At 33.6% G+C, this 18,915-nt stretch overlaps 1 protein-coding gene across 1 annotated transcript; it reads left to right on the top strand.

Moving 5' to 3' along the window:
- Positions 1-12,448: 12,448 nt before the first annotated feature.
- LOC111693194 (KH domain-containing, RNA-binding, signal transduction-associated protein 2-like) lies at positions 12,449-13,053 on the top strand (the record flags this gene model as incomplete). Its single annotated transcript, XM_023457416.1, is given in 2 exon segments — positions 12,449-12,569; positions 12,673-13,053. Coding segments are annotated over 2 exon segments (486 nt in total), but the record flags the coding sequence as incomplete, so codon positions are not given.
- Between the last annotated feature and the right edge of the window lie 5,862 nt (positions 13,054-18,915).

The raw sequence follows: 18,915 nt of genomic DNA, 5'->3' as shown, positions 1-18,915 counted from the left end.
ATTATAGATCGACACAAATAAGCTTGCGTCTGAGATAGCTCCGCCCACCATTGTCAAACGCGTTCATTCACAATCTGTGCAGCTCTGTGTAAGGCAGAAACTTATTTCTGTCGGTTTATACTTACTTTTTAGCCTTAATGTAGCTTAAAATTTTGCTATTCATGACCACTATTTTTTAATACTATATCTTTTATATTGCATATTGTTTGTAAGCATTATGTTGTGTTGTTGTGCTACGGCAAGAGAATTAAGCTTTTTATTTCTCTGTTTGTTGCAATCAAGTAAAGTAGCATCATACCCTTAATTTTTTTTAACTTTCTAAATTCCTTTTGAGCACCTAAAAATTCCGGACGAAAACAGTAAACAGAGTTTTTACCGTACTTCCGCAATTTAAAAAATTGTGTGGGACAAGCCCAATCCACTTAAAAATTGCTGCATTGACGTACCAATGAATTTTTCATAACTCTTGAAATAAACAAGATACTGGAAAGTTATTTCAATATTGTATTTACATGTGTATATTTTTGCCATGGCCTAGATAACAGCGCCTACTACAAGGTACATGCACAAAAAATAAACGAGTCAACCCCTTACCGTTAGGAAAAAATTAAAAACAATTTTTTCGACTACCAAGACCGCGCTCCGCATTCTATCGAATTTAGAACCTAATCGGGAATTCATTCTGCTTGATAAGTCAATAAATCCAGCATACCAGCAAGACCTCCGATTCCCTTATAGCTCAAGCACGAATAAAGAATATTAATTCGTTTATACATTAGTAATTCATTTTTCCAGCACGTTTCACACGACATCCGTCACTCAGCTGTGTTTCGTTGGAGCCGCTGACAAGTAACAACAATCGTAAAACACGGAGCCAGGTCTGTGTTTACCTTTAGAAGACCGAGCAGCGCTCGAGGAGGAAGGCGAGTCTAATAAATAGACCGGGAGGGTGACAGGGCACGGTCTCTGGATCTCCCGCTGAGATGGAGATTGGAGATAGAAGGAGAGGGACCATGGGCGGGTGCCTCAGATGTTTTCTAGTTCTTTTAGGGTAAAGGACCAGTGATAATTGTAAAAAAAATGACACAAATTATCTTAGAACGCAAAGTGTTCGATGTGTTTATAGTGTAACATTCACTATCTGTATAGTGTGAATGTCACTATTTATTTTAACTATATTTCAACAATTAAACAGCTTCTTGAGATCTTGATATAAAATTCAACTTTGTTATTACTATTAGTTAGTTTTGTTTCCACCTGTATACTGCTGTATTGTTGTTACATCATATAAATCTTTTTCATACCCTGCAATTAGTTATAGAACACCAATGTAATAAACTATGTGCAATAAATGTTTACTATTTACCTGTTATTAACATGGAGAATTCTGTTGTATGAATTGTAATAGTTCTGTTATTGTATAATTTTAACTGTACCGTTTTTTATTTGTATTATTTCCTTTTAGTATTGTTATTTGTAAACCGAACCTGGAGCCACAACAATTAGGTTACTCGGTTGTCATACATTGAAGGTTATTGTATTTAGTTCTATCACCATCGACCCAAAGACACACAGAGTGGACTGGATAGTTTGTGTTTGGACATAGGCTATGGTCAGTCGTAGAACCCGTTCAGTGGTGATTAAATAGCAGTTGCCCAGTCTGAAATGTATTTCGTTTAACCGGCCAATCACGTCGATTGAGTTTTTTTAGATTTGAATCAATAAAACGTTTGCCGGAGCGATTTAAAGCCTCTTTCATTTTTGCTACTGGTAAAAGCAACTAGCTCGCGTGTGATTTATAATTAAACCGATTAGTTTAACTTAGATTAATCACCAGTGAACGTCGAAGTACATCAAAGATAATTAATTAAATATTAAATTTCTAGTTTTCTCTTAAATTCGATCCAGCAGATTTTAGCCTAGTTAACCATTAGGATTTTGCTCATGTTTTTTGTATGACCTTCAATGCTGTGCAACCACGTGCTAATTGAAATTTGTTTCTTCCTTTTTCTCTCACCAAAGCTTACCAGAAAAGTTTTAAGAAAAGTTTTATAAGTTTTAAGTTTTATGTTTCAATTTAAAAAAGTTTAACGTAGCTTGAAAAGTTTAACGTTGCTTGAAAAGTTTTAAAGTTTTGAAAGGTCTAAAAGGTTCTTTGTTTTTTTTAGAAAAGTCTCAAATTCTTAAGTTCGTTAAAGTTTGACGAATATTGATTAAGATTTATGGTAACTAGCCTCCTAGTTATTCACGTAAAGTGATAATTTAGCGAAAACTCAGTAGCTAAGAAATTACTATAGTCACTATAATTTTAAGTCACGCAATTAAACTAACTTTATGATAAACCTAGAAGAGATTAGGTCAACCTTGGGCTCCAGATTTGAGTCTTCAGTCCGGGACACCAGGACATCTGTAGACCTTGTATTCCGCCGAACATGCGATAAAAGCCAGAACTAGTGTGAGAAATATATTAGTGAATTTTACTTGTGCCATTTTTATTTTTTCTGCAAATCCCTACCTACAGGGTGAGGAAATCGTTACGGAGTTGTTTTAGCTTCTTTATTTGTAGGTTGGCGCCCTTTTAACATCTTTATTGTCCCCCCATAACGTTTTCCTCATGCTGGCAAATTTATATGCTGTAATCACAAAAATTAGAACCGACCCATTTCTTCTGCCGCCGCTATAAGAGTTGCCATTCGCATTTGTCATTTGAACTCTTTTAAAATAAACTTATCAAAGTTATTGACGCGACAATAGTAAATTGTACATAAATAAACGTATCAAAGTTATTGACGCGACAATAGTAAATTGTACATACATACTTAACAAATTTATCTAAACTTGACTTTAATATATCTAAATGAAACTTTAAAAAAAATTTAAACAGTATTTTAGATTATCTACAAACTGTGATCACGAAGTGATTCGCATGGTAAGTAAGTATACAAAACTATGATGCACTTCTGTGAATACAAATATTGCTTATAAGACTTAAGCGTTTAAAGCGATTGCATTTAGGAAAGTATAATACAATGGGGTCATACAGCAAATTTTCAAAAACGTTCTTATTTTATATACACAACATATTGCTCATGATTAGGCAATCCTGAAAATTTCAACTCAATCCGTTGAGCGTGTTTCAAATATTTATTTCAACCGTGGCATTTGCAATGACTTCACCGCATGGAACTATCAGCCGGCTTGGCGCTACTTCCAGATGAATTTCTGCATCTATAAAATGTTTAGCGTTTATGCATATTAAATTTAAAAAATTTAAGCAAATTTCGTAAATGCAGATTCTTCTAATTTGCCAGAAGTTTTGTTGCTTTCAAAATAAATCATTTTGACTATTGATTTTAGATCCACACGACAAAATTATGGACACATTATTATTTTCTTAGGCGTCTTCACACTAGTGCTCACACACTGGGGAACAATATAATATTTGTAATTTTTTTCTGTTCTGTGTCTTCCATATTGCTAACAAAATTCGGTATCTTAATGTACTCAATCGAAACTTAACAGGCAACTAAAACCCGACTACCCGACTGACTGACAACACACGCAAGCATGCGGTATCGGTTTCCCATGCGGTGACGTCACACCCGTCAGTTCAGGGGATACTAAACGCGCCAGTTTATGATTTTTTTTTGGATAACTTCGACAATATAAAATTCAAATTTTTTGCAGAGAATTGCAATATCTTTTTTTTTTTTAAAATAATTGCAGAATGAGCCCATTCGATATATGTAGTATTATACTATGATACAATGTTAATGCCATCCAAGATATTCTAATAAATATACTGAAATTATTGGAATATTAATTTAAAATTAAAAATGTCATAATTTATCAGATTGCATAAGATTGTTATATGCGCTGTGTTTTTTACTTCTTGTATTGAAAGTTTATCGTACTTTATAAATAACCAAAAATTTCAAAAAACATACTTCTTTTGAAAATTTCCCCTTTTATTTTAATATTCCAAATAACATTACACATTGCAACAAAACTGAATTACACAAATAACCGCAAGTTGAATGTAATTTATTTCTAACATTATTAACATCTAGACGCTCCAGATGTGTTTTGTTCTTTTCTAATTGTAAGAGATGAAAAGACAAAGAGATATATCTAGAGCATCTAGGTGTCAATACCGAACTTGCCTATACTCTATTGCACTGTTACCGTAAAGCCAGGTCCAGCCGTTAGGTTTTGCACGTTTTACTTGCGCAGTCTCAAAACGGAATGAAAACGTGGCAAATCAAGAGTGTCCACACAGTGCAGATATGTCTATTTGAAAATAATATTCACAGAATTTCATTAGGCATTGCAAAAATAATATATAATACGAAATACACTGCATTTTTTTGTTGCACCCGACCCTTCTTTAATATTTTAAGCAAATCTTTTAAAAATGATTGTACATAATGAAAAGAAATATAAGCTACGAAATATCACTGACGTCCAGCCGTATCTGGCATTAATTTAGAAAGTATCCAGATTCATACCTACTGTGTAAATATTATCGAAATACATACTCATAGCTAAAAGCCGGAACAGCGAACTTTTCCATGATCAAGCCAGTCAAATACCATAGAAAAGTCCATGTAGATAACATTCGTTTCTAATTATGTATCAATAGACCCAGCAATAATATTCTATGACAGATAATAAATTAGACACCGCTGATCGATCTTTCGTGAATCGTTTGTCGATATGTTGAAACTTTACCACTGACATTATAATGGATGGTGTCGTGCAGTCGTGACTACTGAAATTATATAAAATAGTACTTGATAATTAATTAAAAAGCAGCCAGTAATCAAATGCGAGAAATACGCGCCGGTAGTTAATTAGGAAAATATTTCGTGAAAAATGCACGCAAGGGGCTTCCGTTACTGGAGGAATTTATAAAAGTGAAAATAAAAAAGTTACGTGTAAGTATCGTGCCTGCAAATTGCTTCATTATGAAAAAGCCATATTGTTCTGTAAAAACAGTATACAGTTAAGGCTTTTGAGTTAAACATTCGGATACCATATTACGAGGACAACATAAATTAAAAGTACATATACGAAATGGAAGTACATAATTGTTTATTAGGATCGTAGACGATGGAAAATTGAAACACAGGAAATATTCCCCTGGCATTTAATTTAAAAGTGAGGAGTATTAAAGGGAACAAGCCGAATTTAATTTATAATCTACCACAATCCATTGAGCGCCCGGAAATTTTGTAGTTAAATAAAAAGAGTTCCTATCAGGAGCACGAAAATAAGGAATTCTTCGTCATTCACTGTGTTCTTAAAAACAGTTTCCAATAAACACACGCAATCGCAATTTGATTCTGAACAATGAATTTTGAACCGTCTGGACTGTTTTAGATTGCTCTAGAAATAAAGTTATTATTAAGAGGACAGCGAAAGCGAATGTTTATGAAACCTTCAACTATTAAAAAGATGTGTAAAATTTATAAGTACGGTACTGTATAAGAAATATAAGTGGTATGTAATAAAATACTAATTATATAATAACGAAATAATCTTAAATTGGAATATAGCAAAGAATCAACGACATGACGAAATGGGTATAAATCTGATTTTATTTTATTTTTTTTATGGTAACAAAATAAGAGGTAAAATATGGCAGTTGTATAAAACAGGCATATAAAAAAGTTTTTTTTCATATAGTGTTTAACAGAGTATAATATCTCTGTATTTTGAAAACTATGGAGCCATCAGAAATACTCCATCACATCAGAATTTTTTCCTAACAATAGCTCCAGCTCCTAGCTAATAGCTCCAGGAATGTCCATATTTGAAAATTAGTGCTTGTTAATTGGACCAAAATAAAAACTTTTTATTCTTGAACTTTTTTCTCTAAAATGTACCCTTCAAAAGCTGCAAGCATTTTAATAATGCTCAAAACTGGTTGAAAATAGTTGTAACCACACAAGGAAACATATTAGAGAAAAAAATGCAGGAATACAAGTTTTTGTTTTGACTCTATGTACTTTAATTTCAAAATCTTAAGTATTACGAAAAATCGAAATTTCCACTGATTTTGAGCTATTTTTGAGGCTAGAGAAAAATCCTGATGCGATGGAACATTTCTGATGGCTCCATCGTCTTCAGCGGGTCAAAGTACAGGGGGTATCATACTCTGTTAAAAAGTATATATGAAGAAAGTTATTATGAAAAAGATGCAAAAATAAAGTAGAGGTGGTGTGCTCTATGGGCAATTTGGAAATCTAAAACTGCTATCCTATTCCAAGCGCGCTCTGGTGCGTTAGCTATTTTGTCTGTGGAAGGTCGGGTAAGATGGGGCAGGATTAACAGTCAATTATTCATAGGGTTTAGTAGTTTTAGAATCGTCGTTATTCTTATTCAGTCATTTTATTATCAGCCATTAATAATTACATGAAATCAGGAACGTTTAACCATTACATTGATAATTAAATAACAATATTTAGAAAATTAGATAATACTGGTGGTGGTGTTAGTGAACCACTGGTGTGGTCAAGATGGGGTACACTCATCTTCTTTTTGTGAATATAGTAGTCTGGGCCCCAATTGTACCTTAGGGTTCTCTATTTCATTACTGTTTTCACGAGCCTTTATTACTTTTCTCTCTAATGTGGTTTGTGGGACTGAAGAGGACTTAACAGGTAATAAACGGTCCAAAACATCTTCTACCGCCTTTTTCGTTGCCTCTCTACGATTTTCTTTTATAATTATACAGGGTGTTTGAAAATGTTGGTATAAAATTTAAGGAGGTGAACGCTTTGGATATTAAAAAAAAAAAATTTGTAACTTTCTTTCTGATTAAGATAATGGAATGAAAATTGTAGGTAAAAATCACACCATTAAGGTCTTTAACTACTTCAAAATCTGTTATAAATAAGGATAGTTTTCTAACTTCCCTTAACAGAAATGTTTAGAATTTTTTTTATTCCTTTGAATTGTCAAGCAAATAATATTATTTTTTAATGAATTTCTTTTTTTGCGTGTATAAGAAATATAAGAGGTATGTAGTAAAAAATTAATTATACTAAAAGGAAATAATCTGAAATCAGCATAAAGTAGATAATCAACGCTACCTGTGAAATTAATTTAAGCATTGTACTAGAAATTCAGAAAATAGAGAAAGTATTATCACAAACAAATTTTTTTGTTTCAACTGCTTTATACAACCCAAATCAACAGATCAAGTACTAAATTATTACTTTGTTATTATTTATGCATATGCAACTTATTTTTCGTTTTCAGTTTCATTTGAATTAATATGAGCAATTAACCATTATCATTTCCAGAAATTTCTGTACTTGGAAAACAACTTTTTCCATGTAATAAACGTACAGACACTTTTCTTCGATAATTCTTTCTCGCTACTAAATCTTCTATACAGGCTTCTGGTACTGAAAATGACTTCCTTCTCTCTATATGCTTGACTGGTATCAGATCAGCACCAAAGCATCGTGGATGAAGAGGGGAGCAAATATGTCTTAAACATCTCATGACATTAATTGGTTTTCCGAGACCTTCGAGATTTTAAGTTTGTAACCAATAAGTTAAATTCTTAAGCAGTGTAATCAATTAGTCAGTTTGTTGTATCTGAAAACATTAAGAAGCGTTACTTGATGGAGACGGTAACTGTATTTTTTAATGTTTTTATTTTAAAAATTCAATGACAGAAACTTTTCGCTCGTCGATAAAAGAATATTTATTATGAAAAGTTTTAATTCCGTCTACAGTCTAGTACAATAAATAACTATGAAAAAATACATGTCATTGCTATTTTCTTGTAAAATGAAGTAAAAACATTTCTTTTATTTATTAAGAAAATTAGGATTAGGAGTGTATAAATGCGAGTACCTACTTTTGTACGCTAATGAACTTTCTTTTGCGCGTGCAAAGATAAAGTTTGCTTGGCCACACAGTAAGTAACACTGGGGATCGAGTTTCTCCAAAATTATTCTCGGTTTATTTTAAATACTTACTTTTGCTTTGAACTGGCGACCACCCGCACGCTTCAAGAACAATAAACTTTTTTATGGTTCTACACCAAACTTGTAACCGTATATCAAACTGCGGGTACATGCACTTTGGTATATTTTAAGACGTTGGCCTTTACAATGGAGAATATATGTATTATCTACTCGATCACCCCGAATAACTGTTGCAGGATAACCTTCAACTGAACAATTTTCAGAACAAAATAGTAAGTTTTAAAAAGGCCATACGATAAGACAAACTTTGAGGTCGTTTGGAAGTCAACTTCTGCATTTCAAATGGAAACCCCAGTTGTTTTATCCAGAAATGGGAAGAGTTGGAAATTCTACGTTCAGACATGTATATTTGATCTTGGGTCAGATTGACCCCTAGGGGCCATCTGAAGGTCAAATCAACCGCATCAAAAATTGCGAATTCCATTTTAACATGAACCATCCTATATTATATTATCTTCTAATCCTTAAAATAAAGGTGTAGAGTGATGACACATCTGACTGATGACTTATCTAATTAAAGGTAAAAATCCACTAGATCCGTATATGAATCTCCAAGAAACCTAGAAATTCGACGCCACTGTATATTCAGGAAATTCGAATACTACTTTTAATTTACGTTACGGCCAGTTTTACAGTCGTTGGTTATCTCCTTGACCCAAGAATTAACTTGTGGTTAAAAAATTCAACTGGTTCACAAAAGCTATTACGTCTTCAAGTAAGCCAACCTGGGGTTAAGCTAATTTTTAGTGTTATTACGAATTTATTCCAATGGACAAGTGACAAAATTTAGAAGAAGAGGAAGAAATAGCCTGTAGTGTCAAATTTTGTGACTTATTTCTGTGAGAAAGTAAGTTTTCAGGCTTGTCGAATTTGATTGATTTCTTCACCTTCTGGCATTTTTATATATTGTGGTCACAAGCCTGCTATTGCTAAACTTACTCTTTTCACCACCTTATTTGCTGTAGCTATATTAACTCCACATAAATCTGCAGAGGTTTTTAGAAAACCACCATTGACAAAGAAATATAATGCCAAAAATAGCTGTTCTCTGTTATTTCTACATAAGAAAGTAATAATTGTTTCCAAAATTTCAACCAATACTTGTGTAACTTTGATCATTAGAAACATTTTTCGCGATCCATCTGAATTTTGTTCATGTCCCTAACATGGCCTGCCTGTCCCTGTTATACAGGGTGATTCATTAACAATAAATAATACTCAAATAAACATTCACTGTGTGTTAAATTGACAACAATAAACTGGTGACAAATTAGGTGCTTTTTTTGAAGTTCCACTAAAAATTTCACAGCCATCCTCCATCCATAGGTTTAGAGAATCATTATACCATTCGAAAGAGAACAAAATTGTTCATCAGGTTGTACAAAAATATACAGGGTGTTCCATTAAAAAAAAAATAAGTTAAGATGGTTTAAAGTTGACTAAATTCGGCATTAAATTTCTACCACCCTGTATGAAACGAAGTCATTTTGAAATTATGGCAGGGAAGCTTAGAGTTTTAGTTATGTCCCCTATAAATTTTATCGCTATTTTTTTAACTTTATTATTGTAAACTACACATCTTTCTGAATAAGGCAGTGCTTTTTTAATTTTTTAAATAAAAATTAAATATACCGGGTGATTCAGTTTGGTATTCAGTTTTGTATCTCTGTTAATTTAACGAATAGCTATAACAAACCCTAAATATTTTCAAATCGCCTTTCAAACTCTATCAAATGACATTATTAGATCGTCTCCATGGTAACATATGTCAAAATTGCTATAGTCAACTGTTTTTGTTCAAATAGCAAACTATATATTTTTTTATCAATTCTGGAAAATATTTTTTTTCTGCGTCCAACTATGTAAGGAAGTCTATAGTTTCATTAGAAATATTGCTAGAAAAACAGCAAAAAAGATGTACCCTACTTTTCATAGCTTTATTATGAAAAATGATAACCAGCTGCGAAAACAAGTTACTATGTTTTTTAAAGTAACATATTTTATTTTTAATGCGATAATAAGATAACAATTTAAAAGAATACTTATTTCAAATGTTCAAAATGACCCCCATTTGCATCCAAACACAGAATAGCTCTGTTTATCACTCCCTCTCTACAAACACATTCTAGTGTTTCTTCATTTAATCTCCGACATTCTACTCTTATTCTGTTTTTAAGGTCGTCAATATCATTTAAAGGCGAAGAGTAAACTTTTTCTTTTAGGTAAGGCCAAAGAAAGAAATCTATAGGAATGAGATCCGGAGATCTATAGCANCAAGCTTTTTTAGTTCACTTACCATGTTTGTTTCTACGACAGTAGGATGCGCTTACTGGTTGCTAAGGCTAACAAAACGGTAAGTAATTCACTTACCGTTCTAGAACGGTAAGTGAATAACTGTCAAAATAGACATTTTCAACATCGCATTGATTTGGAATGAGTTTTCTAGAATTCAGTTTTAAATGTGGGTAATTGATATAAAAGAAAGATGTATTTTAAATCTATTTATTAATGTTGAAATTAAATGTACAGTTTGTACAATTGCTTACAGAAATTGGAGCAGTACATGTTTTTTCAATTTCTATTCTATTCTAGAACTGTCAATTTCGTCAATTAAGAAAGCCGTGACAACAATAAACATCAGTAGATTTAAAAAAACCTGCTTCGCAAATTTATTCAGAAACGTCATTTTTGACGTTACATAAAAAAATAAATACGTATATATAATTCCGTTTTCATTTATTGCGATCGTGCAAAAAATAATATAAGCATCACGAACGTTCAGAGTTATACCGTTCTCAGACAAAATTGGAGGCTTCGCTTCGCTCAGCCTCCAAACATTGTCTTCGAACGGTAAATTACCCTTACCGTTCTTAATGCTTAATATACTATATCGAATGTTCTTCATCTCTTACTCTTCTGAGTTTGAAAACTCTTCTTTTCTGTTGAAAACCAACTGCTGCCAAATTCCTGGCTAACTTTCCGAAAATTTTATCTAATGGAAGTTGTCTCTGCGGAAAACGATGTTGGTATACATGCCTGACAGCTTTAGCGTTCTTTTAGCACTCTCCATAAATTAAAATCATATCTAGTTTTTCTTGGTTATTATAAGTAATAATAATTAATAGATAGAATAGGTAGGTACAAAATGTCAATTACTTTGAATAACCGTTATTTAGAAACGTCACAATTCAGTTGTTTCCGCAGCTGCCTATCATTTTTCAGAATAAAGCTACTGAAAGTAGGGTTCATCTTTTTTGCTGTTTTTCTAGCAGTATTTCTAATGAAACTATATACTTCTTTATATAGCTGAATGCTGAAAAAAAAATATCTTCCAGAATTGATAAAAAAATATATAGTGTGGCATTTGACAGTTGACTATAGCAATTTTAACATATGTTACTATGGAGATGGCAAACATAATCCTTATCCCAAAACCCAACAAAGATCACACCATCCCATCCAACTACCGGCCCATTAGCCTGCTCCCGGCTATGAGCAAAGTGGTAGAAAAAATTATCCTAACCCGTCTAAGAACCCACTCCCAAGAACTGCAAGTCATTCCAGACGAGCAGTTCGCCTTCCGACCCAATCACTCCACTGAACTCCAAATCCTTCGCCTTACCGAGCACATCACGGCGGCCTTCAACAGGGGACAGTACACTGGTGCTGTCTTCCTGGACGTCGCAAAGGCCTTCGATACGGTTTGGCATGAAGGCCTACTGATGAAAATGCTCACCAACCAATATCCCATATCCTTTACCAAACTCATAAAATCCTACCTACACCACCGAAAATTCCGCATCCAAATCCAAGATTCCCTTTCCACCACCCGTCCCATGGAGGCCGGTGTCCCCCAGGGCACCGTCCTGTCCCNAATCCTACATAAAAAATAGACTTCCCAAATTTTTCGCTTTGTGCTTTAACTTACACAAAATAAAATTTCAAATGAAAGTAAAAAAATTACTGATTTCCGTTTTCCTTGCACTTGAAGAAAACTACCCCATTATTAAAAAATAATACTCTACACTCTTCTAGAAAAATGCTATTACTTCAGCCATCATGCATTTACAAGACACAAGCGGCAAAAAACATACAAGGAGTGATTGTGGTTCCGATTTGTGACCATTTTATTTTCAACACTAATCACAGAGTAAGCATTACTATGTATTGTGTATTAATGATCATAGTAATTGTATTTATTAGTGTAAATTAGAGGATTGTCTCAAAAAATACTTAACACCCACTGACAGTGGTGTGCTGTCACCATCACTTCAGTATTTTAGCCATAACATGTTCTCAACGATCATTGCAGTGTGTAACAAAATTACTGCAAATTACAATTAAACTTTCTACAAAACGTACTAATAAATGTATAATCTCTATCGATTACTTTCCTTACATTTTCTGATATAACTAATACATGGATATTTTATTATAGAAATAACAAAAATTCAGCAAATGGGAAGGCCACCAGCAAAGGAGCAAAAGTATGTGGATATTTACAGAGAAAAGCCTATTAAAGTCACAGTTAAAGTACTGGTACCTGTTCGGGAACACCCCAAGGTAATGTTATCAAAAATTGATAATTCTGTCTGTATATATGTAATTAGAGAATACATGACCTTAACTTCATTTGCGATTTATTATTTAGAAAACAAATTTTTAGTTCAATTTTGTTGGGAAACTTCTGGGTCCAAAAGGCAACTCCATGAAGCGACTTCAGGAGGAGACCATGTGCAAGATGGCTGTTCTCGGAAGAGGTTCGATGAAAGACCGTCAAAAAGAGGAAGAGTGCCGCAATTCCCTCGACCCGAAATACAGTCACTTATCCGATGACCTGCACGTTGAAATTTCCGCTTTAGGCCCACCAGCTGAGGCACACGCTCGAGTCGCGTATGCCCTCGCCGAAGTGAGGAAATATTTGATCCCAGTCAACAACGATAATATCAGACAGGAACAAATGAGAGAGATGGAGATTAGAGATGAGGCAGGATAAAGAGGGATAATCCCCCTCGATCCCAAATCATTGAGGCCAATTTCTAGCCATGGAATAATGGCGCACTATGGAGACGATCTAACAATGTCATTTGATAGAGTTTGAGCGGCGATTTAAAAATATATAGGGTTTGTCATAACTATTTGGTAAAACAAAAGAGATACGAGGCCGCAAATATCAAACTGAATCACGCGGTATATATATCAAAACTTTAAGAATTAAACCTTTATGAAAGTTCACCTAAAAATTGACGTAGAATGCAACATTGCATTAATATACAGGGTGTTCCAATTAAAATAACGAAGATGATGCTAACTTTCGGTATAACCGGAAGCGTTAGGTGGACGCCATTATTTTAGTTGAGAAGGACATGTCCGAAAACACTATTGCCCAAATTTTCATTAAAATCGAACTAGTCTCTGAAATATATCTAATGTTTCGTGACCGTGGGACACTCTGTATATAAATATCCATCGTATCTAAGAGAACGAATAGGAAACAGTTAAACCCACAAGCGTTCGTTTGTTTATGTCGGCTCGGACTGGGCAAAGGGATTTCTGGAAAAACGTTATCAGTCAAAATGATAAAAGCTGTATGCAGTTCCGAACGCGACGTGAGTTCACTGACCGCGAAATCATAAAAATAAACCGCGGACCATTTAATCTTACACGCTAGATTAAATGTGACCCATATTCAGCCGGAATACAGTGAAATAAATAACCTTTTTGATACGGTGATGCCGTGATAGGTCGGTGGAAATGAGATATTCGCGTAATGCTGATTTGAAGTAGTATAGTTGAATTGAAATCTTATTAAAGCTTTCCACCTTTACTTTTATTGAAAAATTATTTATTCTTCTATTATCAGGCATAAATTTGTTGCAAACTATGAGTTATGGATTCTTACGGCTTCAAGCAGCGACCGACCCTGGCGTAGTTTATCGTTGTTTGGGTTAAGCTGGAATCCGCTGACTCAATTCGAGGACCATCATGTGGGGTTATTCGATTCATATACATTCGTAGTTTTGCTCGCAAAGGAGCGTTACCTTTTGTACCCGGTGTATTCAACTAATTGTAAAATAAAATCATTGTAAAATTTGAGTTTGTGATTTGTTTACAACAAATTTATGTTTTTTTTTGTAAAACTAAAATATTTACATTTTTTTAAATCACTGATAAAAATAATTGTGGAAATTCACATTAGATTTTTACATATTTGTAATGATTTTTATATACAAAAAATGTACGAGTATATGAACTTAACATACATGATACATTGTGTAGAATTAGACGTTTGAGTATATACACAGGGTGTCCGGAAAGGTCATGTCAAAAATGAAGGGGTATACAGGGCAGCTCAAAATAGTTGTAGTACTTCATAAAAAATGTTTTCCTGTCGGGCTTCGTTGCGGAGTTATTCGCTTTCAAAGAAAGAAGTTTGTAAAACAAATTCCAATAGGGTTGTCCACTATAAAAACAAACCATCTACAAATTGTTGTTGAGTCAAAGATTTTATATAAAAGAACCTGCTTGTATAGTCAAATTTTAAATATATGACAAATTAGTGGTAGAAATCATTTATGAATTTTTGCCTTACTTAAAAACTAGTCTAACGTCATAAGGGGCAATTGAACAAGAAGCTAGTAGCGATCCTATTGCATAATTTTGAAGAAGAAGAAAATATGTCAAAATTGTTCATCAAACCCTGCTGCCCTGTTTCCTGTTTTTTAAATAAAAGTGACACTAGTGACAGCAGTCTATCAATTAAGAGTATTTGTGATAGTTATTATTAATTTACTGATTGTAATGGATTCAACAAAATTTAAGTGGTGTTTTGTTCCACATTCCACATTCCACATAGCCAATTGCATTATCTCCATAAGACTCCCGAACTGCACTATAAATTTCCATAAATAAATAGGTATTTTATATAAATAAACACAATAATATCATTCGTTATATATGTTGATCCTTACCTGACTGCTTTTATACCTCTGATTTCGCCAATAATAAAACGCTCGTCTCTTTTTAAAAATTCGATTCATGATCATAAAAATATCAATTTTCGGTAAAGGTTTCGAAGTACCTTTCACAAATCCCGATTCACACAATCTGTTTTAATTATATGGGAAACTATTAAATGATTATTACTAAATAATAATTTTACTTAATAAAGGAATTTGAAGATTAAGGAAAATAACTCAGAAACTTGAAAATATTTTATACGACAGTGTCAGTGACAGCGTGACACTACTGACAGTGTTGACAGAGCGTCTTCTTCCAATTTTTTTCCTTTACGCAATCATTTACATATAATTTCACTACAAGGTGCCCCTTATGACGTCACAGCCGTTTTGAAATGTTATAAAAAAATCAGTTTTAAATAATTATTTTAAAACTGTTCTGACGCATTTCTCAATCTCTAATTGCGTATACATTAGTTAGTACGTGCAGAATTATATTATCTACTTTTTGAAATTTGGTCAACAACCCTATTATAACTTCTAAGTCGTTACCACGATAACAATGAAATTTGGGCAATATAAGTAACTCATGGTAATGTTCATGTCCATAAACTGATATTCAATATGCCTGGATTATCCAGGAGCAGGCAAAATTGTTCATTTAAACTTATACATCTTTGACAGCGTTGGTATTTTTCTTTCATAGTTCGATTCCTCTCTCACTTTGCTACAAAAATGTATACCGTATATCAGTCGATATCTGGTACCGTCGAATCGTATCGAATTTTATTAACAACATACATGTATTGTATCAAAAATACGATATTAACATTTTTGCAAAAATCTTGGAAATTGAGATGACTGTCACCAAGTATGTATAATTAACAGTTAGATATTTGTCATTAATCATTTTGACACCCTTTGTTAATTCAATAACATGGAGGATTTTAGCTATGAACAATTTGCAGATATTAATATAACAGTACGAACTTGCAGAATGTAATGCTTCTGAAGCTGTTCGGATTTACGCCAACCGCTTTCCAAATAGAATTTGCATATTTGAAGTGACGATGCTATTATTCAGACAAAACATTAACAAAAATTTATCGCTAATGTATGGATGGGAATAATTGGAAACTATTTAGTGGGATCACATATCATTGATGACGTTTTAAATGGAGGTAAATACCTACATTTATTGCAAGAACACCTTAACCCGTTATTGGAAGACGTCCCTTTAAATATTCGAAATAACATGTGGCTTATGCCCGATGGTGCACCACCCCATTTTAGCAAGGCAGTGAGGGCTTATTTAAATACCACATTTTCCGATCGATGGGGTCAGTCGAGGTAGTCCTTTTCCATGGCTGCCTCGGTCTCCCGATCTTAATCCTCTCGATTTTTTTCTTTGGTGCCGTCTTAAAAGTCTTGTTTATCAAACTCCTATAAATAGTAGGGAAGAATTATAAAATCGCATAATTACATACGCCGACATAATTAGAAATGATCACCACATGTTATTTTATAATAATATACTGAAAACTATCATTTTAATTTCAAATTTACAACCTGGAAATTTTTTTAATTTTTTTTATTCTTAGTTGCAAAATGAAAAATACGACGCACGCACATGATATAGTTATATATTATTCGGAAAGCTTATGAAAAGAGCTTTAAGTTAAAAAAAAAGTCGTCAACATTTGTTGAAAAACAACGGAGTTACAGACTGTCAAAGTTGACGGCTTATTGTTAAACAAATTAGGTTGGTAGCGGCAAAAAAAATACTGTCATAACTGTCAACCCGAGTACTTTCCCAGGTAAAAATATTTTATTTGTGGAAGTATGTTAAGTGCATAAGAAATATTGTTAAAAGTCAGAGGGTCGCTTGATTTTTCGGCGAGCCGTGGCGCGGCGGAAGGGTGGGGGAAGCGAACGACAGCGAGTCCGAAAAAAATGACGATAATATTCATAGTCCTGCCGTTAAAAATGCGAAATTCGCTTGAAAATAATATATTTGACAGTCCGTAACTCCGTTGTTTTTCAACGAATCTTAACGATTTTTTTTAACTTAAAGCTCTTTTCATAAGTTTTCCGAATTTGTAATATTATATAACTATATCACGCGCGTGCGTCGTATACTTCATTTTGCAACTAAGGCTAAAAAATAAAAAAAATTTCCTGGTTGCAAATTTGAAATTTAAAAAAAAATGATAGATTTCAATGTTTTATTATGAAATCTACCATGAAAAAAATCAGTGCGATTGTAGATGCTCGGGATCGTCCAGACTAATAATTGGTTAATTTGTTTATAAGGTCATAACTTGTAAACTATTCAACTTACCGATTCCAGATTTCGTGTGAGTTATTAGACAGTGATAAGGAATGAGAGGATGCAATGCCAAAACGTTCTGGTAATAATAACGCAGTTTATAAATGTTTAATTCGAAAGGCATAAATAAACTTCTTCTGTTTATAACTTTTGATCTAATCAATATTTTTGACGCTCGAGGGCTAGTTTTGTAGGTCTTTTGAAGACGAAAAAAAAATAATGTACTGTTTTCTCGTGGAAATGAACGGAAAAAAGTTATAAGCGAAAAACGTGAATTTACGTAAAAATTTACAATTAACCAGCCTTTTTATGACTGTAGAAACTAATATGTTGTTGTACAATAAGAAGTGGATCTTATTTGTGGAAGGGCGAAATGGGCGGTGACCATTAGACGCCTTCATTATAGCCATATTTCTCTATCGCACGGATTTCTATGACTTTCTTTATCGCTCTTACGTAACGGCCGATGAATCATAGGGACTTTCCGACCCTGTATAGTGATAAATTCAGCCTGTCGAAACAAAAAGTCGCGTCCAACTCTATATTTCCTGGCCTAAATTAACTAAAGTATCATTTTAACAGAAGACGTAACTAAATTGTTAACATTTTATGACAGTTTTCGAAAAAATGTATTTTCATCCAGGAGTACAATTTTGGAGAGCGACTAACGGGGCAGGGTTCGTTAGAGACAGGCCGACGATGCGAGCCTCTGTAATGCCGAGATGAAAGGTTATGGATCTATTTCGTTTGGTCGGAGAGCGGCCAGATCATTAATCTAATGGTTGTGATTGAAAAGAGAGGAAGATTAAAAGGGAACGTGCTCCATTTCGCAAGTGCCAGTTCCGGACGGGGTGATATGATGTCTCTGCCCGTTTCTCCGGCTGTCCCCGGGGGAACCGGCTACGTCGTCCATTAGAGCGGAAAAATCAACTTTGACTTTTTTGTATCCGGCAGCCGAAAAACTGATGTGGGTTCGGGTAAGGAAGGGAAAATAAGTTTCGGTTCGGTCGACGCAGGACGGTGGAAATTTCCTCGCAAGAAAAATTATAGAAGAATGTTATTTATGTGCCAAAAGATATCTGTTTCGAGTTCTTGGAGCGAATGTAGGTCGTGCTGTAACTTAATAACGAAAGAGAAGCGGGCATATTTCTAAGAATATATTGTTTGTAAATTCTTGGAACGTTTTTGAACTCTTTCGACAAACATTTCAGAAAGCATAAGCTGTATTTCATTCTAATTAATTGTATTAAAATAAACAGACATTGAAATTCAAGTTACTCATAGACTGTAAAAAAATTTCACTCAAATTTCACTCAATTTTACTCAATAATGTATCAATGTCCGTACACACCCGATTGAGTGAAATTTTCACTCACAGTATGAGTACAACTGAGTGAAACTATTGCATCAGAAATGAGCGAGTTTTACTCAAATCCGAGTTACTGCTAACTATCAATTGAGTGACTTTTGACTATTCTGAGTATATAAAACCAATTTAGAGTTGATTTTTCTCTAATATGATTTAAGTTTAACTATTATAGAGTCACTTTTTATTCAGACTTGGTTTTTAATTAACTAAATATTGAGTGCAAAAATAAATAACTTATAAATGATTAATTAG

Source organism: Anoplophora glabripennis, unplaced genomic scaffold (genome assembly GCF_000390285.2).
Source record: "Anoplophora glabripennis isolate ALB-LARVAE unplaced genomic scaffold, Agla_2.0 scaffold167, whole genome shotgun sequence".
NCBI lineage: Eukaryota > Metazoa > Arthropoda > Insecta > Coleoptera > Cerambycidae > Anoplophora > Anoplophora glabripennis.
Note: the sequence above shows the minus strand (reverse complement) of the source record. Positions and strands in the feature narration are given on the sequence as shown.